The 24,499-nt window shown below is 43.6% G+C and overlaps 1 protein-coding gene across 3 annotated transcripts in view; it reads left to right on the forward strand.

Moving 5' to 3' along the window:
- The first annotated feature begins 11,515 nt into the window (after nucleotides 1-11,515).
- The window catches only part of LOC110487852 (KH domain-containing, RNA-binding, signal transduction-associated protein 1), a 28,530-nt gene continuing 15,546 nt past the window's right edge, over nucleotides 11,516-24,499 (forward strand). For all 3 annotated transcript variants that reach the window (XR_005041290.1, XM_036970885.1, XM_036970886.1), the window contains exons 1-4: nucleotides 11,516-11,869; nucleotides 14,503-14,627; nucleotides 17,654-17,770; nucleotides 18,075-18,221. Coding sequence is in view for 2 of the 3 variants with exons in the window: in XM_036970885.1 (XP_036826780.1) it covers nucleotides 11,773-11,869; nucleotides 14,503-14,627; nucleotides 17,654-17,770; nucleotides 18,075-18,221 (486 nt within the window). In the remaining variant the exon portion in view is untranslated. The remainder of the gene's footprint in view (nucleotides 11,870-14,502; nucleotides 14,628-17,653; nucleotides 17,771-18,074; nucleotides 18,222-24,499) is intronic.

Genomic DNA, 24,499 nt, shown 5'->3' on the forward strand with positions numbered 1-24,499 from the left:
TCCTCGGGCACCCCGTAGTGCCGGAAGACATGGGTGAAAAGAGCCTCCGCAGTCTGCAGGGCCGTAGGGAGACCGGATGGAATTGAGACCTCGATAATCAATGCACGGACACAAACCACCCTCCTTTTTCTTCACAAAAAAGAAACTCGAGGAGACGGGTGACATGGAGGGCCGAATGTACCCCTGTCCTAGAGCTTCAGTGACATATGTCTCCATAGACAACGTCTCCTCCTGGGACAAAGGATACACGTGACTCCTGGGCAGTGCAGCGTTTACCTGGAGGTTTATCACGCAATCCCCCTGTCGAAGGGGTGGTAATTGGGTCGCCTTCTTTTTACTGAAGGCGATAGCCAAATCAGCATACTCAGCGGGAATGCGCACGGTGGAAACCTGGTCTGGACTCTACACCGCCGTCGCACCGATGGAAACTCCTACACACCTACCTGACCACTCATCAGACCACCCCTGGAGAGCTCCCTGTCTCCACGAAATCCTAGGATTGTGAATAGCCAGTCAGGGGGTCCCCAGCACCACCGGAAACGTAGGTGAATCGATAAGAAACAGACTAATCCGCTCCTTATGATCCCCCCACGTAATCATCTCCGGAGGAACCGTGGTCTCCCTGACCAGCCCTGACCCTAACGGTTGACTATCTAAGGAGTGCACGGGGAAGGGGGGGGGGTCTAAATGAAATAACGGAATCCTCAACCTCTGGGCGAGTCCGCGATCTATAAAGTTCCCAGCTGCGCCTGAATTGACTTGCGCCTTACGATGGAGAGAAGGAGAAAACTTAAGGAAAAAAATGTATAAAAACATGTGACCAACACGAAGCTCTGGGTGAGTGTGGTGCGGACTCACCTGGGGTGACCGAGAAGTGTTCTACCTGCCCTGTCGACTCCCAGATGGACTCCTCCAGCACCGACCAGAAGTGTGCCCTCTCCGGCCACAGCTGGTGCAGTAGGAGCCTCCTCCTCCAGTCTCACTAGATGCAGCCCCCCCTAGCTCCATATGTATGGGAGCGGGAGGGCCAGGAGGTGGAACAGACAGGACCCTTTCAGAACGTCCGCGAGCAGCCAGCAGATTGTCGAGCCGGATCGACAGGTCTATGAGTTCGTCCAGGGTGAGCGTGGTGTCCCAACAAGCCAGCTCCCTGCGGACGTCCTCTCTCAGGCTACACCTGTAATGGTCTATCAGGGCCCTGTCATTCCACCCCGCTCCAGCGGCCAAGGTCCGGAACTCCAGCGCGAAGTCCTGCGCGCTCCCTGTCCCCTGCCTGAGATGGAATAATCTCTCACCCGCCGCTCGGCCCTCCGGAGGGTGATCGAACACGGCCCCGAAAACGGCGGCTGAACTCCGGGTAGTGACCCCTCGCCGAGTCGGGCCCGTTCCAGACGGCATTGGCCCACTCCAGGGCTCTAACCGTCAAACAAGAGACGAGGACACTACGACCTCGTCCGAGGGAGCCGGCCGAACGGTGGCCAGGTAGAGATCTAGTTGTAGTAGAAATCCCTGGCACCCCGCCGCCGCTCCATCGTACTCCCTCGGAGGTGCAATACGCAGGGCGCTGGTACCGGATCCCGCTGGAGGGGATGGTAGAGTTGCAGGTGGGAGGGTTGGAGGGGAAGTAGGGAGACCACTCCTCTCCCAGCGGTCCATCCTCTCCATCATCGAATCCATCGCTGATCCAATGCGATGGAGGATGGACGTGTGATGAAGGACACGCTCCTCCATCGTCGGGAGAGGGGTGGTCGCTGCTCCTGCTGACTCCTTACTTTTGTGGTGCGGGCTTCTGTAACGCTCAAAGAGTGATGGGTGTGGAGTCAGGCGCAGAGATCAGAAGATTCGAGGGGAAAATGCTTTAATGTCCAAAAACAGGAACACGTACAATGAGTGACGCCGAACACAGGCGTAAAACACAACCCAAGTACCACTGGTATATACCGGACAGCGAAAACCCAACAATAATCAAATACACCTCTTACATAAACAGCAACAAGCCCGCACAAACACAAGCGGCCTAATTGAACTTGAATAACACCAACCCAAAAACCACAACAAGGAACAGGTGAAAACAATTAGACAAAACCAAACGAAAAGGGAAAAAGGGGTCGGTGGCAGCTAGTAAACCGGTGACGACGACCGCCAAGCGCCACCCGAACGGGAAGGGGAGCCACCTGCAGTGATATTCGTGACACTGTTCCTTACTACTTTTGACCAAGGCCTATATGGCAATGTCGTGTGTGTGTGTCACCCTATCCCTTATTCACCCTATCCCTTATTCACCCTATCACTTATTCACCCTATCACTTATTCACCCTGTCACTTATTCACTCTGTCACTTATTCACTCTGTCACTTATTCATTTCTGTCACTTATTCACTCTGTCACTTATTCACTCTGTCACTTATTCACTCTGTCACTTATTCACTCTGTCACTCTATTCACTCTGTCACTTATTCACGCTGTCACTTATTCACTCTGTCACTTATTCACTTTGTCACTTATTCACTCTGTCACTTATTCACTCTGTCACTTATTCACTCTGTCACTTATTCACTCTGTCACTTATTCACTCTATCACTTATTCACTCTGTCACTTATTCACTCTATCACTTATCCACTCTGTCACTTATTCACTCTATCACTTATTCACTCTGTCACTTATTCACTCTATCACTTATTCACTCTGTCACTTATTCACTCTGTCACTTATTCACTCTGTCACTTATTCACTCTATCACTTATTCACTCTGTCACCTATTCACTCTACTTGATAAGTGATAGGTACAGACCTAGATGATGTACATAATGTCCATTTATATTACAGTTTTTCTCAGTCGCTTTGGTGCATTTTTCACATCATCCCTAACATGTGCAAAATAATACGTGCATTTTTCACATCATCCCTAACATGTGCAAAATAATACGTGCATTTTTCACATCATCCCTAACATGTGCAAAATAATACGTGCATTTTTCACATCATCCCTAACATGTCCAAAATAATAAGTGCATTTCTCAGAACAATTTGTACAAACTGCAATATACAATAGATGTGTTTCTAAAGCTAGTCAGTCACTAAAAATCCTTAGTACATCTCTCAAAAGTAAATATTCATGCCAATGATCATGTCAGTGTCATCAGAATGATAAGTCATTGAGTCATTGTTCACGAACAAGGTCGTCAAAATGTTTAGGCATGTTGTCAATGTAACTGTGTACTTTGACAGTATTACCTGATGTAAACTTAGGCTACAGTTTGGATGACAGTTACTGTATTGAAAATGCACAAGGCTGCACTTCTATGGCATATATCAATTTCAACAGTACTATTTACATATTATACTGTATGTGGGGTATGGATTGAAAGAGACTGGACAACCCAAGGGGCACAAAGGGGAAAAAAATGAAATTAGAAAGAAACACAGGAAACCACCCCTAAGGCACAACTTTGCCCGCAGCACTGTTGTGCTGTCTCTACACATCCAGATGTTCCTGTCTGTCGGCCCACATATTCTCATCCACATCACACCGAATATTTTCCCTTCCAATGCAACGTGGAAAGAATCTTTTGGAATGCCTTATCCATCCTCTGCAGGATGTGATGTCCTCACATGCTGCATCCATTGCAGCCAGCAGGGTCATCTGTGTGTGTGGCTGACGATCGTACACCTTCCACCTCCATGCTGAAAAGAACTCCTCAATTGGTTTAAGGAATGGTGAATAAGGTGGGAGGAATTCTATGAGCATCCTCGGGTGGGTCATAAACCATTGCCTTATAATGTTTGATCAATGGAAACTCACATTATCACAAATGACCACATACTTTGGCAAATCCCCTCTAAACAGACCCCTCTCATCATCAGGGATGAGAGCCCTGTAGAGAGTCTCTAAAAAGTTGAGTAGATGCTGGGTGTTGTATGGCCCTATAAGGGGGATATGGGTTAGGACACCATGCTCCGAAATAGCAGCACACATGGTGATATTTCCTCCCCGTTGGCCTGGCAAATCCACAGTAGCTCTGTGACCGATGATATTCCGACCCCGCCTTCTGCATTTGGTCAGGTTGAAGCCAGCCTCATCCACGTATACAAAGTTGTGAGAGGGTTCACTTGAGTCCAACTCCATTATACGCTATATCCCAGAACACACAGTTGAATTTGTTTTGGTAAGGAAGAGTGACATAAAATGTACATATATTGCATGTTCCTTCCACAGCAATGGAAATGTGTGCAGTTTATGCTTACTGTACACTGTATCACTATAAAATGTTGCTGTAAAGTAGTTAGATAGATATATGTTTTACCTGTACATACTGGTACCGTAGCTCCTTAACCCTGTCCTCATTCCTTTGGAATGGTACACGGTACAGCTGTTTCATGCAATAATTTTGCACGCCCAATTTTTCAGTTTTTGATTTGTTAAAAAAGTTTGAAATATCCAATAAATGTCGTTCCACTTCATGATTGTGTCCCACTTGTTGTTGATTCTTCACAAAAAAAATACAGTTTTATATCTTTATGTTTGAAGCCTGAAATGTGGCAAAAGGTCGCAAAGTTCAAGGGGGCCGAATACTTTCGCAAGGCACTGTATGCTTGCCAATTGATTCTTCATGAGATGCACCTTTGAGCAATTTAGACAACTGGTTGATTGTTGGTTGAACTAACACTTTACATTCCTTCATGAGTGAGGGTCAATTTCACCTGCACGATTCATCAATTCACGTTTTTGTGCAAAAGGTCTAATAGAAATGTGTAAAACTATGCTTGACAGTTTATGACAAATAGTTCAACAATTTTGCATGTAATGGCTTAAGCAAGGAACTAATGCCTAGATGTTTTGAGGGGTAAGACTATTCAACAGAGAACCATCTACTATATGTTGATCAACATGACATGAGCAATTGACAATGTGGAAAAAAGCTGACACTTGTACATTATCAATTGCAATTTGTTCAAAGGAATAAGAAATTGCTTTAATGATGTGCACAAGTGACTAGATGATTTGGAATTTGTACAAGTAGTATCAAGAATTGCACTTTTGATCTAAGAAATGCACCAAAGCGACTGAGAAAAACTGTAAGTAGTTTTTGAGGATGGTGAACTAATACTGCAAAGAAAGTGGTTGTTTTCCATGTGATTTGATTAAGAAAAATATTTAATTTGATGTGGATGTTTTGTGTCTTTGCCCATAACTTCACACCTTTCCATGTAAATGTTTGAAAAACAGGGTTGTGTTCTTTCTGGATTCCATTAGAAGGACATCACAGAGAAAGAGACAGGGTTGTGTTCTTTCTGGATTCCATTAGAAGGACATCACAGAGAAAGAGACAGGGTTGTGTTCCTTCTGGATTCCATTAGAAGGACATCACATGGCTTCAACTCTTACAATTCCAACTATTGAATCCTACAAGATACTCTTCTTAATTTTTCCAACTACTTTTTTTTTTGCCAAAGCAGAGATGCTGCATTTTTTTTTTGGAGGGGGGGGGGGGGGGGGGGGTTGTGCTACAGATATCTATTTCAGTCCACCAGTACTAGTAAAGGCCCAGGGCACTACTTTTGTAAGAAAAAATGTTTTATTAAAAAAATATATACAGTATATATTTGTATTAATATATTTGTTTAATTCTGAATTTTCAGGAGTGCAGCACCTCTACTTCCTGTGACTATGGACTGAAGGCAAAGGGAGTGAAAGGGAGAGAACAAGTGCAGATGGAAGGCAAAGGGAGTGAAAGGGAGTGAACAAGTGCAGACGGAAGGCAAAGGGAATGAAAGGGAGTGAACAAGTGCAGATGGAAGGCAAAGGGAATGAAAGGGAGTGAACAAGTGCAGATGGAAGGCAAAGGGAATGAAAGGGAGTGAACAAGTGCAGACGGAAGGCAAAGGGAATGAAAGGGAGTGAACAAGTGCAGATGGAAGGCAAAGGGAATGAAAGGGAGTGAACAAGTGCAGACGGAAGGAAAAGGGAATGAAAGGGAGTGAACAAGTGCAGACTGAAGGCAAAGGGAATGAAAGGGAGTGAACAAGTGCAGACGGAAGGCAAAGGGAATGAAAGGGAGTGAACAAGTGCAGACGGAGGGCAAAGGAGTGAGCTTTCCTATATGGAACTGCACGCACTTGCCAAGAAAAAGCCATTATGAGCCAATTGCTATTCAGTTGACACAGCATCCATTTTGTCAATGACAAAAGCCATCAGGACAACCATGCAGCCCCCCCCCCAGTGCTAACAACATAGTGTGTGTCCCAAATGGCAGGGGCTCTGGTCAAAGGTAGTGCACTTCATAGGGAATAGGGTGCCATTTGGGATATTACCATGGTAATGGTCAGAGATAGATCAGCTTGAGTGCTGAGAGTTAAAGAGAGGACGTAGACGCCACGACCTCCCATAAGCATTCACTGCCCACCAAATTTACCTTTCATTTATTTAAAAATGGACTCATGCTCGGGTACACACAGGGGGTCGATGGTAATAGTTTTTCTCTCCAGGAGAGGATTGACGAGTCACTGTTCAGTGTTTATTCACGTCGACTTTTACAGCAGAGTAGTGGAGGTATGAAACCGTCCCATTCCACCGGCTACAACCACACTTTACAGACTCTAACGTCAACCCTTATCACAACACATTAACTCTTGTCGTGTTCAGCTAAGTCAAGCTTTCCTCCACTTGTATTGCCTTATTGCTGGCACCAGCTTCATTGGGTAAATGAGTACTAATGGAATACTGGTTTCCTGCAGCTGGGTTGTATTCATTAGGAACCCGACGGAAGAAACCAGAATGAAACAGGGAGGGACCACCTGGACTCATTTTCGTCTTCCGTTGCACAACATTTTGAAACGTTTTGAAAGCGTTTTGCTACGGTGTGTGCCACTAGGCAGCGTAGCCTAGTGGTTAGAGCGTTGGACTAGTAACAAACCCCCGGTTGCAAGTTCAAACCCCTGAGCTGACAAGGTACAAAATCTGTCGTTTTGCCCCTGAACAGGCAGTTAACCTACTGTTCCTAGGCCGTCATTGAAAATAAGAATTTGTTCTTAACTGACTTGCCTAGTTACATAAAGGTAAAAAGTAATGACTGCTTTTGACCACAGAGGGGCAGCATAGATCCTAAAATGAATTGTTTGGAGGCTTCCGGGTCACATCCCCAGTCATACAGGAACCTCCCTCAAGCCAGGGTTGGAATACCGGCAGCGCTCAGGTTTGTTGGATATTTCCATTATATATATATATATATATATATAATGTATTATATTATATATATATATTATATATTTCTATATTTTTTATATATTTTTATATTTACTTACGTCCAAAAGTATTGAGACAGTGACACATTTTTTGTTGTTTCTGCACTTTGGATTTAAAGAGATAAAGTACAGACCATACGTTGAATAAACCTTTAATTTAATTGTTGGTTTAATTGTCCAAAGGGCAAGGGACAATTAAACCAACAATTAAATTAAAGGTTTATTCAACGTTTCTGCATTGTCAGAGGAAATCATATCTTGTGGATATCTGGTGTGTGTATATATATATATATGTAACTTTCTCACTCATAATTATTCACGATTCATTTAGGATTACCCGTAATCATGGTAGCATCCACATTCATGTGGAAGAGAAGATCTGAAAAAGAAGATCTGAAACACAACCAAAACAAACTAAAAAATGCATCCAACCAGTTTGTAGAGTCGCAAGCTTAATCTTGTCATTGGTTCCATATTCATTATTTATTTATTTTACTATTTCACTAGGTGAAATACGGTATAAATATTCAATGTTTGAGTACTTTAATACTCATAAACTCAGCAAAAAAAAGAAACGTCCACTTAACATGTGTGAATATTTGTATGAACATAAGATTCAACAACTGAGACATAAACTGAACCAGTTCCACAGACATGTGACTAACAGAAATGGAATAATGTGTCCCTGAACAAAGGGGGTTCAAATCAAAGTAACAGTCAGTATCTGGTGTGGCCACCAGCTGCATTAAGTACTGCAGTGCATCTCCTCCTCATGGACTGCACCAGATTTGCCAGTTCTTGCTGTGAGATGTTACCCTACTCTTCCACCAAGGTACCTGCAAGTTCCCGGACATATCTGGGATGAATGGACCTAGCCCTCACCCTCTGATCCAACAGGGTCCAGACGTGCTCCATGGGATTGAGATCCGGGCTCTTCTCTGGCCATGGCAGAACACTGACATTCCTGTCAGCTGTCTTAGGCGTCTCACAGTACGGACATTGCAATTTATTGCCCTAGCCACATCTGCAGTCCTCATGCCTCCTTGCAGCATGCCTAAGGCACGTTCACGCAGATGAGCAGGGACCCTGGGCATCTTTATTTTGGTGTTTTTCAGAGTCAGTAGAAATGCCTCTTTAGTGTCCTAAGTTTTCATAATTGTGACCTTAATTGCCTACCGTCTGTAAGCTGTTAGTGTCTTAACGACCGTTCCACAGGTGCATGTTCAGAATATCTGTGAAGTTATTTGGATTTTTAGGAATTCTCTTTTCTTTGCTGAGTTTATATGTGAATTTGTTCCAATACATTCGGTCCCCTGAAATGGGGGGACTATGTACAGAAGTGCTGTAATATCTAAACGGTTCACCCGATATGGATGAAAAGACTCTCAAATAAAAGCTGACAGTCTGCACTTTAACCTCTTTGTATAATTTATAATCCAAAGTGCTGGAGTACAGAGCCAAAACAACCAAAAATGTGACACTGACCCAATACTTTTGTCACTCCCTCATCTGTTTCACCTGTCCTTGTGATTTTCTCCCCTCATGGTGCCGTTTATTTTCCCCAGTTTATTTATCCCTGTGTTTCCTGTCTCTCTGTGCCAGTGTATTTATCCCTGTGTTTCCTGTCTCTCTGTGCCAGTGTATTTATCCTAGTGTTTCCTGTCTCTCTGTGCCAGTTTGTTGTGTATGTTTTCAAGTCAACCAACGTTTTTCCCCAAACTCCTGCTTTTTGCTATTCTCCTTTTTCCTTTGTCCTCCCAGTTTTGACCTTGCCTGTTTCTGCCACTCTGTACCCGCCTGCCTGACCATTCTGCCTGCCTTAACCACGAGCCTGTCTGCCACTCTGTACATCCTGGACTCTGATCTGGTTTTTGACCTTTTTGCCTTTCCATTCTCTTTCCTACCCCTTTGGATTAATAAACATTTGGGTGTATTGAGAGGCGTAGAGTAGGGAAACTTGTCAGCTGCTTTGTAGCAGAGTTACTTCACTTTTACTGACTTTATTGTCCCCGGGGGAGACAGTATCATGTGCACATTTAAAATCTAGTGGTTCAACTGTTATGATATTCTGGCTGCTTCTACGCCAATCCATCAACTATATGAGAGAGAGAGAGAGAGAGAGAGAGAGAGAGAGAGAGAGGGAGAGAGAATTTTTGCAGGAAAGATAAGCATCTCAAATGTTCTGAATGTTGCAACACACGGCAAGACACTCAGAGCCCTATATATCAATGTTTGGCCTTTGCTGAACCGATGAGTTAAATCCATTCTGCCAGAGCCCCACCTGTTTTAGCAAAAAAATATGCCCCCAAAAATATATGAAACTTTTTTCTGTTTTTGCATGTTATTTTGGCACTAATACCTGTCACATATAAGTTTGCAAACAGTGTAAAAATAAATATATATCATTTAGTTAATAACGCTGCATACAAACATGGTCTATTTTTTGTTTTCTTGAGTAAGGCAGCTCCAAAATGCATGTGTTTCATTCTGCCTCAGTGCTTTGTGTGTTGGTGGGGCAAGCCAGCAGAAAATATGGAGCATTGCGCCGTGATTGGCTCAGTGTTCTTTCACTCACGGGGACACTCTACGTCACCGCCAAGTCTAAGGGAAGAGCTATAAAATTCTAGCCCCTTGGGTGCTGCTATAGAGTTACATTAGAAGTGCCCATCCAAGAAGTCTCAAAGTCATTGGCCACAAATACAATGATGTCAAATAAAGTATGTACAGTAGCTTTGATTGGACAGATCATGTCAACGTCATACTTTCATCATCTTTGCTAGTAGTCATCATCATGAATCAAGTCGACAATCTACTGGTAAATCCTTTTTAAATCCTTCATATGAAGAGAAAAAGGAAGAGAAATTATAGATAAAAACGTATTGGTGCTCGATCAACCATTGGACATAAACATTACAAAACAATTTGGAAATTGCAAATTCAACAGTGAGTGGTTTGGAAGGAATCAGTGACAGTGGCTAACTACAAGCATTGCAATGCAATCACTAGCCTGCTGTACAGTGGAGTGGCTGTGTGGTCCCAAATCTGGGTTTAAGTTTCTCTTTTCCAAGTTTAAAATGATAAACATTCAACATTGGCCATGCTGTCAATGAAGCATGATTTGTGCCACGATCAAAACAGCTGTTAACAGCTGTTGCGAAAACTTGACTTCAGTGAGTTCACGAAAACTGGGAAAAAATACGTATTGAATGGTCATCCAACTCGGAATTGTAAATCCGGCCTCTTTCTAGAGCTAAGACCTGAAGATCAACCTTGTTTTTTTCCAAGTTGTCTTCAAAGCAACATAAATCCAGAGAATGCCAGGCTTTGACGACAAAATTTGGCCATGACGGACCACCCTGCCCACCTTCCTGTTCAAGTGAGCACAGCACAACAAGGTGAGTCCATAAATGCCTTGTATGTTGCCGCATAAATTATGTAATATGACAGGGAGATATTATACTGTAGCTAAGAAAGTAATACTAAGTGTATGTTGTGTAGTAAGATGTTAGTAGCCCATGTGCCTTACCCTAATAATTTGGTCTATTTACCTCTCTTAATTTCACCTACTGTTCTGACTTGGTGGTGCACATGTAGCCTATAGCCTGTTTAAGAGACATGAAATCATTGAATATTGTAAGAGCTTTCATTGTCTGATTTTATGCCCCCTTTACTTATTCTACATTTCTGACTTGGTGTACAGGAAGAATACTGTAAGAACGGCCCATGTTCTGAATTCTGTCGCTGTACATTTCAAAAGTGCTAAACAAATAGTTATATTGACTATGTCTGTCCGAGCTCGCTCAATAATGTCTTAATCAAAATTACGGATTGCCTCTTATCCACTTGTCGTCCCATTATGCCATAGTTTGTACATTTCAATTGTCATTAGAAACAACATTTATTTAAGCAAGTCAGCCATATCAGCTGTGTTTTTTTTTGAGGCTGAATGAACTGTTTCGCTGCCAGACAAGGCTCTGCTGATAGTCAGGTGTAGCAGTGGTAAGATGTTGGGGCTTCTGTTGGGACAGCTTTATGTAGGCCATTTGTGGGCACCGTTTGTCACCGTTATGGTGCAACTAATGTAATGTAATGTAATGTATTGTTTAGTGTTGTGTTGTGTAGTGTAGTGGATTTGCAGGCATGCACACCACTTTTTTTTTTTGCCACACCAAGATGTATATGCCAAAATCGCCACTCGGTGGCGCCAAAGCAGCGGGCAGTAAACCTATCTCACTGAGCTCACTTCCGTTAATTCTTTATTCGACAGTCGCATGCATCCGTCTCCATTTTCAACAGGCAAAGCGCCGCGACAGGAGCACCCAGCCGCCCTCGTCAGCAGCCGTGCGGTAACAGCGAGAGCAATACATGCGAAGCAGCGAAATTAATCTGCACGAATAAGTGGATATTTACGCACTGATTACATCATTTTACTGGACTATTTATTCTACTGTTGTTGTTTATGTTTTCTATCCACCCGAAGTTTGTTTTTAATTGCACAATTCGCATTTCTAACTGATTTCCAACTCAAAATGGAGAATCAAGAAGGCAAATACCTCCCGGAGCTCCTCGCGGAGAAAGACAGTCTGGACGTGTCATTTACGCACGCGATGAAACTTTTATCCGCAGGTAAAAACAAATGTCATTAGCAACATTTTGCCGCGTCCTTCATTCAAAAGGATGTATATTTTATGGATAGCGTTAAGTTTTTTGTTGTTGCTTTGTGCGTTTTGAAAAGGACGCACCCTGGCTGGATTGTGTGCACCAAACGGGACGGGTATAGCGGTTCTGTAAAACCCTGCAAACAACACATCCTTTCATAGCCTTTCTACGACCCGTCGCCACACCGCAGTTCTGCTACAGTGTGACACGTGATCTAGACACGGTTTTAGCAAGCGTTGGAAACAAATGGTTGAATGGGAACCATTTCTAGTCAAGTTAACGAACTTCACCTTTCTGAAATACCGAACTCACTTGAAAATGCGCAAGAAGTAGCCTAACCGAAATCCTACTTTCAAAGCTGCAGCTCCCTCTATACATGGACCGAATGGGCTTTCTATAGCCAATGTCCGCAACCCGGAGAGGAGTATGATAGGATGCTCTCGGGTCTTTTTTGTTGTTGTCTGGCAGATACAGTACAGCCCTTTATTGTGTGTGTGTGTGTGTGTGTGGTATAGTACTAGGTCACAGCAAATCACTATCACCAAAACTGAAAAGAATGTTTGCTGTTCTCTGGTTGGTAGGCCTAAAATATAGTTTATTTTGGATAGAAAGAATGATATTCAGAGCTGGATGCGGGTCACTTTGAAATGTGTATAATCACATGTCAACGCTTACCAGTTGTGGTGGTTTATTTTGTATAGCCTACTATTGAAGCGAAAGTTGTGAGCGTGGAAAAGACAACTAGGCTACGTTGTCGTAACCGCCTCAATTTGATACATTATAACAGGTGTGTCGATATGTTGACACGTTGTAACTGCGTGTGTAACAATATTTGTATCGCCACAGTGTAAGAATGTATGGTAGCGTTTGTCTGCAAAAACACGTGTCCTGTTCCTATTCGGTCAGTGATAGACGCTATGTGATTATGGGCCTGATTCCCGGACACTATTTATGTCTAGTCCTGGACCAAAAAATGACCTTCAATGGAGAGTCCTCCTCATTGAAATTACAGTATGTTTTAGTCCAGGCCTGCGCTTAATTTGTGTTTTGGAAACCCGCCCCTTCTGTTAAATCAGACGATCAAAATATTACAGGTAAGACGTTGAAAGGTTTTTGTCTGGAGAAGCACAGCAATGAGTTAGTTGTTAAACGTATCCGGAAGGTGTATAGCCTCGACTTCCAGCTGGATCTGACACACTTTTTCCATTATGAAATGTTTTCTCCATAGGTCCTTTCCACCCATGTGTTTCTCATTACAACACGGACCTTCTGGAATTAAAATCTAGCGCTGTACTCTAGCATACCATTTGATGGGGGTGCGGATCTAGTTTTATAGATAATTGTGGACCCGGATGGCCTAAATTGTGAGAGAGAAAAAAGCGTTAGTCAGTTTTTCCTAAATTGTGTGCGTGTGTTGTTGGGACGCGTGTGCAACACTATCAATACCAGTCAGTGTCTTTTGTGATCACACATGAAGGCATACTTCTTCATTGCCGCTAGATAAATGGAGATACTGTATCGCAGTGAATCGCAATGCAACCTGGAAATGCCAGGTTAAATCAGCCCGATGCTGTGTTTGATGTTACTGACCTCGATAAAGATAATTTGTCACGAGCTCATCCTAAAGACCCAGACTGGGACCCGGCTGTGACTTTGTCCTGTCACCTTTTTAAAAATGTAAATTGCAACCAAATGCTGTCTGAACGATATGGCTATATACATGCCTACTATTCAGGCGTGTATGACAGGTGCAAAACAGGTTGCATAAGTTAGCTACTGTTTATCTCACCGTGGCTGTGTCCCTTGTGGTACCTTTGTCCAGACCTGCTAATCATTCAGATTGTAGTGCTAGATATGACTAGCGTGCTACAGAGCCTGTACATGACTGTAGTAGTGTTGTGACTGGCTGGTTAAATAAGAACAGAACAATAGATGCATAGTGGCACATGGTTCAATGTGTGTGCAGCACAGCAGCCACCCAGACACTGCTGCTAGCAGACCTCTGGCTCCCAGCTGGTAGTGTAGTTGACACGTTAGCATGTGGCATGCTGAGACACTGTCGTCGCAGGGAGTGAGGCGGTGGTCCGAAATGAATGGCGTTGTACCGTACTATAGACTTTAAGGCTCTTCCATGGCTCTATGACTTCTAACAAGTCAATGGTCTGGCAATTAAAGGTGCAATATGCAGAAATAGCTCTGCCATTTCCTGGTTGGAAAACTTGGACTAGTTTAGATAAACTGAAATGATTTGACCCCCCCCCCCCAAAAAAAAGATGGTGTAGAGAATCATTGTACCAACTTAACCGCTGTGAAATATATTTTCAATAACCCAAAATTCTTAAATTTTTCAGCTGTTTGAAGCTGATGTACAAAATCGAAAGTAAAAGCAAGAATAGAGAGCATAGAAATATCTCACATAGATCGTATCTACAGATCTATCGCTCACATTTCTATGTGAATTTGGTCAGGTCGCCCCCCTCACCCTAATTTTTTTTATTTTTTTTACCTATTGCGTTTTTAATGTTTTCACAGTGATTACATTAAATGGTTATATCATAGTAAGATTTTTTTGTGAGAATGAATTTAATTCTCCCTTGTAGAAATCGAGAGAATCCAGAAAGGCGAGCCCAAGAAGGAAGGAGGAGACTCGTATCTGGACCTTTTCACCGTCAAGAATATCAAACTGAAGGAACGCGTGCTCATACCCGTCAAACAGTATCCGAGGGTAAGCCTTCCACCTCTCCTTTCCCCTTCCTTCATTCAGCAGCAGGGCTTGAATTGCATGGGTGACTGTGGGGGTGGGTGGGGGGTGGGGGGGGGGGGGGGGTCAAACGAGATTACAGAGTAGGAGTGTCTAAACGTTGGCCAATTTACTAGGTGCCGATACGATATGTATAGAATTCCTCATGATTCTATATGTATTGTGATTCGATACTGTGATTTATATATATCATATGTCTGATGCAGAGGGACACGAGAGAGCCATGAGAAAAACCAGCTTTGATCAGTCACGGAAAATAAAAGTACTGAAAACGAATTGTCTCCCTGTTTAAATGATGGAGAACAAGCTATGAATGAGAAATACTGGAGTTTTAGTGCAGATGTAGCCAACTAGCGCAAAAAATAATAATATTGCAATATTGTCACAACTATACGATTTATATATCGTCAAACATTATTTCCCAATATGTACCTGTATTGACGCCTCCCATCACTAGTAGGCATATGACAAATATAAGTGTGGTTAAGTGGTTCGCCGAACTAGGCTTCCTTCCGTGATGAGTCATTTTTTTTTCTTCTTCCTGAGACTGCAGGTTTGTGTAGGCTTCAAAAGCTCCAGGCTTTAGCCTCAGTGGACCGATACATTGATCTTTCACTTGTCAAATCAAATTTTATTGGTCAAATACACGTGTTTAGCAGATGTTATTGTAGGTGTAGTGAAATGCTTGTGTTGTGTAGCTCCAACAGTGAGGTAATATCTAACAAGTAATGTCTAACAATTTTACAACAATACACACACACACAAAACTCCAAAGTAAAGTAATGGAATTAAGACATTTGGACGAGCAATGCCAGAGCAGCATAGACTAAGATGCAGTAGAACAGACTAAGATGCAGTAGAACAGACTAAGATGCAGTAGAACAGACTAAGATACGGTAGAACAGACTAAGATACGGTAGAATAGACTAAGATACAGTAGAATAGACTAAGATACAGTAGAATAGACTAAGATACAGTAGAACAGACTAAGATACAGCAGAACAGACTAAGATACAGCAGAACAGACTAAGATACAGCAGAACAGACTAAGATACAGTAGAACAGACTAAGATACAGTAGAACAGACTAAGATACAGTAGAATAGACTAAGATACAGTAGGTGACTCCACTTAGACCAGGGAGACTGTCAACTTTCTTTAGACAGGGTTCCTTAAATCAGAGCTTTGATGTCTAGAGTAGTTCTGGTTGTATTTGAGTAAGGTTCACTAATCGGTCAGAGATTCTGGTCACCCAGGGTCCCAGTTCTGAGTCAGCAGCTGATTAGAAGGAGAGAGAATGAGAATAAGAAGTGTTTTTTAAAAATTATGAATCCATTTCCTGGTCCCTCGCTATTTTAAGTAGCACTAAAGCTCTATTTATATGGTGATTACATGGTAGGCAGAACTTTGCACAATGTGTGACCACGGGCTGCCTGTGACCACGGGCTGCCTGTGACCACGGGCTGCCTGTGACCACGGGCTGCCTGTGACCACGGGCTGCCTGTGACCACGGGGTGCCTGTGACCACGGGCTGCCTGTGACCACGGGCCGCCTGTGACCACGGGCTGCCTGTGACCACGGGGTGCCTGTGACCACGGGGTGCCTGTGACCACGGGGTGCCTGTGACCACGGGGTGCCTGTGACCACGGGGTGCCTGTGACCACGGGGTGCCTGTGACCACGGGGTGCCTGTGACCACGGGCTGCCTGTGACCACGGGCTGCCTGTGACCACGGGCTGCCTGTGACCACGGGGTGCGTGTGACCACGGGCTGCCTGACCACAGGGTGTGGGTGTACAGCCGTTCTACCAGTCTGCGGCTTGCACAATTGTTCCATTACAGTTGCTTCATGTTTCAAAGGCTTTTGTTGCCCAGTTCCTTACACGATTGAAGGTCTGACACATTTGTATTGGGAAAGGCAATATGACCCATAGTGATGTGTGGGTTGACTTAAAACCTGCTGTTCCTGTGGTTATATCCGCAGGGCAGGCGTGTTTAGGGTCATGACATGTTGCGTGGATGAAGGGTGGGTGGAATAAAGAAAAAAACGATACCTTAAAAAAATCCATAAATGCATATTTATTGTGCAATTTTATATATTTTGGCTAAATCAAGGTTTTTCCCCTCCATTATTTGAGGCTATCTGGCATAGTGCGTAAGCCTAATCTTTAGGTCCTAACTGTACGCATGCGAAATAGCCTACAGGCTAATCGCCAAATAGTTTTGGGAACAGGCAGAAAAAAATATATCTTTGCTCTGCAAAAGAAGAAGAAATGACAGAGAAATGTATCGACGTCAACTAGATTGAATGAAGGCTTCAATCCCTTTATGACATTCTGTTGAGCAAGAGTTTATTTAGTTTTCTATAGGGCAACATGTAACGACAGAAGAGAAGCTGCATCTATCTAATTATAGGCAAGTTGACTATCAAATAGCCTCCCAAAAATGTTGGGAATTCTAAGCAGAAACATCTAATTTAGGCCCCCCAAAAATGGTGCACCCCCCCATAAAAAAATGGTGCACCCCCCTGTAAAAAAAGTGTGCACCCCCCCCTGTCAAAAAAATCGTGCACCCCCCCATGTCAAAAAATCGTGCACCCTCCCTGTCAAAAAATAATTCTGCCGTCTCTGACTGTAGCCTACAGAGCATGTTCTATATTAGCAGGTCGGGGTCGGGTGTGGCCTCTGACTTCCACTTAATCACATGTATAGTCGGGCAGCTACGTGTGGGTTATTAGCAGCTACGTGTGGGTTATTAGCAGCTACGTGTGGGTTATTAGCAGCTACGTGTGGGTTATTAGCAGCTACGTGTGGGTTATTAGCCGTTATGTGTGGGTCCGGGTGACCCATGCACCACTAATGACCCACACTGAAACACTATGGTTCATGCAACAAGTACAGAACACACAGCCATATGCTTCCCTGCACGTTGGTACACAAGGAACCTCGCAGATATTCTGTGGTCTAAACCTGTCTTGTTTGTCCTGTTTCCAGTTCAACTTTGTGGGGAAGATTCTTGGCCCTCAGGGCAACACAATCAAACGCCTTCAGGAAGAGACTGGGGCCAAGATCTCTGTACTGGGCAAAGGTTCCATGAGGGACAAGGCGAAGGTGAGTGAGCTGATGCACACCTGTTACACTCACCTGGCACGTTACACAGCACCTGGCACGTTGCACACTCACCTGGCACGTTACACACTCACCTGGCACGTTACACACTCACCTGGCACGTTACACACACACCTGGCACGTTACACACACCTGGCACGTTACACTCACACACCTGGCACGTTACACTCACCTGGCACGTTACACTCACCTGGCACGTTACAGACACCTGGCACGTTACACACCCAGACCGAGGGGGCTGGTCTTCCTCAATTAACTCTAACTGTCCTGTGTTGTTGTGTTTCAGGAGGAGGGTCTGAGGAAAGGTGGCGAGGCCAAGTACGCACACCTGTCTATGGAGCTGCATGTCTTCATCGAGGTGTTTGCCCCCGTGCCCGAGGCTTACCTACGTATGGCACACGCCATGGAGGAAGTCAAGAAGTTCCTGTTTCCTGTGAGTGGAAGTAGACTTTTATTAAGTGTGGTGGTTCTGTAAGTTCCAGTGCTTTGTTTCGTAACTTTTATTTTCCCTGTCTGCCCCTAAAAATAATAATAATAAAGGTGCAAGATGAATCCAACTATGGTTCTTCAGAGCAGTGCTGTACGGGAACCATTTTAGTGTCTCTGAAAAAAAAACACAAAATGGGACTGTTCTATGAAGAACCAAACAAAACCTGAAACGTTTCGGCCCTCTAGGACCAGAGTTGCTGTGTGGTTTTACGCCTTATTTACATATTTCCCAGGGTTCCCTTTTCAAGTGAATTTTCAAGTTACTGTTACCACCATGGCTGTGTTTGCTAGTGACAGAGACATGATTGTTGTATTCATTTTTTTTAGTCTTGTGGCCTTCACCAAGTGGCCTCCTAAGTGAATGTTGTCATTGAAATTACAATACATATTTCACAAGGCCTTTTTTTTAAGGGCCTAGTTTTACCCTAATACAGTGGCCTGAAACTCCTAGTTTACTCCCTTTTTTAAGGGCCTAGTTTACAGGCTGCATCAAACTGCAAATCACATTATACTGGCTTGCGAAGTGAGTGTGGGGATATCCAACATTTGGATTTGTTATTCACCTGCAACATGCAATCAGAATGACTGCCAGGGTAGGATTTAAAATATCACACTACATAAACCATTTAAACTGGAACTAGCATTTCAGCAACGGGTGCAATAAGTCCAAGTAACAGATTGGAATAGTTTAGAAAAATGCTTTAATTTATGTTTAGGGGCTCTCAAGTGGCGCAGCGGTCTAAAACACCTCAGTGCTAGAGGCGTCACTACAGATCCTTGGTTCGATTCCAGCCGGTAATTGGGAGACCCATAGGGCGGCACACAATTGGCCCAGCGTCATCCGGGTTAGGGTTTGGCCGGGGTAGGCTGCCATTGTAAAATAAGAATTTGTTCTTAACTTACTTGCCTAGTTAAATAAAGATTACATAAAAAATATTTGTGAAGCATAACATTAATTAATCAATCAATGTACCTGCAGAAACAGATATTGAAACAAACACTTCTAAAAAAAAATCAACCTGCAATAGAGCATGCTGGGAAATATGATGTGTGGTTAAACTCTGGTTCCAACTCTGTAACTCTGTAGCTCCAACTCCAAAAAGTTCTGGGACACTGTGAAGTCCATGGAGAACAAGAGCACCTCCTCCCAGCTGCCCACTGCACTGAGGCTAGGTAACACGGTCACCACCGATAAATCCATGATTATCGAAAACTTCAATGAGCATTTCTCAACGGCTGGCCATGCCTTCCGCCTGGCTACTTCAACCTCGGCCAACAGCCCCGCCCCCCCCGCTGCTCCTCGCCCAAGCCTCTCCAGGTTCTCCTTTACCCAAATCCAGATAGCAGATGTTCTGAAAGAGCTGCAAAACCTGGACCCGTACAAATCAGCTGGGCTTGACAATCTGGACCCTCTATTTCTGAAACTATCCGCCACCATTGTCGCAACCCCTATTACCAGCCTGTTCAACCTCTCTTTCATATCGTCTGAGATCCCCAAGGATTGGAAAGCTGCCGCAGTTATCCCCCTCTTCAAAGGGGGAGACACCCTGGACCCAAACTGTTACAGACCTATATCCATCCTGCCCTGCCTATCTAAGGTCTTCGAAAGCCAAGTCAACAAACAGGTCACTGACCATCTCGAATCCCACTGTACCTTCTCCGCTGTGCAATCTGGTTTCCGAGCCGGTCACGGGTGCACCTCAGCCACACTCAAGGTACTAAACGATATCATAACCGCCATTGATAAAAGACAGTACTGTGCAGCCGTCTTCATCGACCTTGCCAAGGCTTTCGACTCTGTCAATCACCATATTCTTATCGGCAGACTCAGTAGCCTCGGTTTTTCGGATGACTGCCTTGCCTGGTTCACCAATTACTTTGCAGACAGAGTTCAGTGTGTCAAATCGGAGGGCATGCTGTCCGGTCCTCTGGCAGTCTCTATGGGGGTGCCACAGGGTTCAATTCTCGGGCCGACTCTTTTCTCTGTATACATCAATGATGTTGCTCTTGCTGCGGGCGATTCCCTGATCCACCTCTACGCAGACGACACCATTCTATATACTTTCGGCCCGTCATTGGACACTGTGCTATCTAACCTCCAAACAAGCTTCAATGCCATACAACACTCCTTCCGTGGCCTCCAACTGCTCTTAAACGCTAGTAAAACCAAATGCATGCTTTTCAACCGATCGCTGCCTGCACCCGCATCCCCGCCTAGCATCACCACCCTGGATGGTTCCGACCTAGAATATGTGGACATCTATAAGTACCTAGGTGTCTGGCTTGACTGCAAACTCTCCTTCCAGACTCATATCAAACATCTCCAATCGAAAATCAAATCAAGAGTCGGCTTTCTATTCCGCAACAAAGCCTCCTTCACTCACGCCGCCAAGCTTACCCTAGTAAAACTGACTATCCTACCAATCCTCGACTTCGGCGACGTCATCTACAAAATGGCTTCCAACACTCTACTCAGCAAACTGGATGCAGTCTATCACAGTGCCATCCGTTTTGTCACTAAAGCACCTTATACCACCCACCACTGTGACTTGTATGCTCTAGTCGGCTGGCCCTCGCTACATATTCGTCGCCAGACCCACTGGCTCCAGGTCATCTACAAGTCCATGCTAGGTAAAGCTCCGCCTTATCTCAGCTCACTGGTCACGATGGCAACACCCACCCGTAGCACGCGCTCCAGCAGGTGTATCTCACTGATCATCCCTAAAGCCAACACCTCATTTGGCCGCCTTTCGTTCCAGTACTCTGCTGCCTGTGACTGGAACGAATTGCAAAAATCGCTGAAGTTGAGGATCGCTGAAGTTGGAAGTTGGAGACTTTTATCTCCCTCACCAACTTCAAACATCAGCTATCTGAGCAGCTAACCGATCGCTGCAGCTGTACATAGTCTATTGGTAAATAGCCCACCCATTTTCACCTACCTCATCCCCATACTGTTTTTATTTATTTATTTTTCTGCTCTTTTGCACACCAATATCTCTACCTGTACATGACCATCTGATCATTTATCACTCCAGTGTTAATCTGCAAAATTGTAATTATTCGCCTACCTCATGCCTTTTGCACACATTGTATATAGACTCCCCCTTTGTTTTCTACTGTGTTATTGACTTGTTAATTGTTTACTCCATGTGTAACTCTGTGTTGTCTGCTCATACTGCTATGCTTTATCTTGGCCAGGTCGCAGTTGCAAATGAGAACTTGTTCTCAACTAGCCTACCTGGTTAAATAAAGGTGAAATAAAAAAATAAAAAATAAAAATTAACACCAACACTGGGGTTATTTTTACACCACCTGATTTAACTCTTTAATCAACACTAGAAACGTTACACTGAAAAATCAACACTAGAAACGTTACACTGAAAAATCAACACTAGCTAAGACTGCCCAATTTGCTGTGTGCTGGTATGAAAGGGACACAGCTGCAGGCTTCCATACATTTTCAAGAACCTTGTAGAATTCTGAAGAACCATTTGATGCCATGTCAAGAACCCCACACTTCACTCAAAGGTTATTGTATCTGGCAAGAGCTCTCCAGGGAACCTGAAGAGCTGAGGAAGAACCATTTAAGAAACAGTGTACCTTGTCAAGGTCATGATCAGTTGCAAAAAAACCTGTAGTATTTTTATTAGGCAAGTGCAGGCTGCTTTTCAAGACATAAAGAAAATAGCATATTTTTTTTCATTATTTGGATTAAATGGTTCTGGTTCCCTTAACAGTTATCAAATGCTATTGATTGGTCTGTTTGAACAGTTTGACACGATACACAAAGCAAGCACCACGTCATCCGACGATGCGTCTGCTCACCTGGAATAACCAGCCTTGATAGGGGCAGCGAGTCTGAGCCTCTAAACAATCAGCTTAAAAAGAATTGGGTCACTTTCACCGTGCCAGCAGGGTGCCCCCATATGGCTCTAAATATCCGTAAGCCTCCTGTGTTAGAAGAGGAGGGCAGTGCTGCCCAGAGACACTCCTCTAACTGCAGAGTTACACTGGGGCATCTGGAAAATAGTTGTCTTTTTAACTGCTTCTCTGGATCCGTAGCTATGCCAGCATGAGCGGATTTCTTGAAAATAGAGTGGAATTTTACACTGTGCAGTGCGAACGTCTCGCGAAGCTGTGTTGCTTACTCCCAGGTTTCATTGAAATGAACAGGTTACACATACAGGTTGTGAAGGCGTTGGTTCGGCATAGGCCAAGAACATAGCACTGATACTACAAAAAAAAAGGTACCTCCTAATATTTAGAAAAATTCTTAGAAACGTTTTGCATATAGAGGTTACTGTTATCCCAGATCTGTTTCTGTGGAGACCTTGAGTAACAGCATTCTGAGAAAATGTCCCCCAGCTCAATTCTGGTGGCCCATTCCTGTAGCATTGGGGACTGCCATGTTGCCTCTAATACTTTTGGAAGGATTCGAAGCTGGAGAATTATGGTTGGAATTCTGGAATCTGATGAACTCGTTTTAATATTGTTATCCTACAGATGTAGGATATTAATTTGATCAACCTGTAGTTGCAGGAAATGTCCTGTACAGAAGGAAATGCGAACTTGTAGTGTATTCGAGGCTTCTAAAGTTTGTAATTTCCACTTGAACATTTCTGACTTAATTTGCCCTAACTAAAAATGTATCAACCCCTACAAAAAGGTCCACGGAATATTTTCCTGCTGTGAGAAACTGGTCAAATGAATATCCTATATCTGTAGCTATGCAGTATTTTGTTGTGACTTTACTTTCATTAATTTGATGAGGGTTATTTATCGAATCAACTGTGTATAATTGTTACCCGATTTTTTTACTTTTTTTTTATTAATCATGTAATTATTAACCCATTAGGAATTTGGGGCACCACGAGAGCGGTTGTTTTAAAGAGTGACCATCTCCCGAATTAAACTCAAAAGGTCCTTACCTATCATATCCATAAAACAGTCAAAGTATTAAAAGTAAGAAATGTATTTAGGCCGTTTATCTCGGAACCAGCCCTCCTTCGGAAGAGTGTTTGTTTTTTGCCTTTCGGGGTTCCCCTCCTTTTCCCCGTCTTCGTTCTGCTGTTAAATCTGGACGATGCTCCTAGGGTAATGGTTAGCCAGCCGTGTCGACGGTTCCCGTCGGTGATGCGAGTTGGAGAATACGGTTATGTGAGAATAGTAGTAGGATGGGATGGTTTGAAAAGTAGTAGTATGGTACCACTTAAAATCACTTTTCTTGATATCTGACTTAGGACAGCTAATCAGCCGTACTGGTGATTGTCTGGGAAATGAGCTTCTCTCCTACACCTCATGTTGATATTCAGTGTTCAGGATTCAGGCCACTTTACACGCACAGCTGCAACCTGGCAATGTTCTCGTCTAGTATGTTAATTCTTAGCTAGTCCTTTTATGCACTCTGGTCGAAAAGGACTGTTCCATCAGGCAGGCACACTCTCTGACCTCACTCGGGGCCTGGCTACTTACTATGCAAAGGTATATGATAGCAAATTATCTCTTATGGCTCCTTCAATTACATTCCTATCTTAACAATAATACATTAATCATTTGGCATATTATATGCACATAGTATTGGATGGAAACATGACAGATAAAGGGGATATTCTTTCCAAGTTACAGTATTTTGTTTATACCATTTTTAATGACATCACAAAATAAAAACCAACATGACATTAGTTTTCTATAGCTCCCCACTCACCATTCCCCACATTCTTATGTTAGAAATAGTGTTCCAGTATTCACTTTTGAACGTGTTAGAGTTTTGTCAGGAAAAGCCTGCTAACAAAGACATTTGTTTTGTTCATACTGGAGGGGGGAGAAAGAGTCCCCTTCTGCTGTAATTTACAACAGGGTGTGAACTGTCAACCCCTCCAGCAGCTCCCTCCTCCTCCCCCCTCTGTGGGTGAGAGAGGGTCTGGTTACTGTCATCCATTTCCAAGCTGATCTAACCCATTCTGATCCTCACAAGACAGTCATGACAATTTATTACACTGTTATGGTGCTATTCCTATATGCTACAGAAGTTGTTTGGTTATTGATATTCTAGCTATGCAGTAATTGCATATCTTAATTTCTCTGTAAAGAAGATGCACAAATCATATACAATACCAGTCAAACGTTTTGACACCTGCTCATTCCAGGGTTTTTCTTTATTTTTTTACTAGTTTATACATATACATATATAGTTTTGATGTCTTCACTATTATTCAACAATGA

The sequence above is a fragment of the Oncorhynchus mykiss genome, chromosome 32 (genome assembly GCF_013265735.2).
Source record: "Oncorhynchus mykiss isolate Arlee chromosome 32, USDA_OmykA_1.1, whole genome shotgun sequence".
In the NCBI taxonomy this organism is placed as follows: domain Eukaryota; kingdom Metazoa; phylum Chordata; class Actinopteri; order Salmoniformes; family Salmonidae; genus Oncorhynchus; species Oncorhynchus mykiss.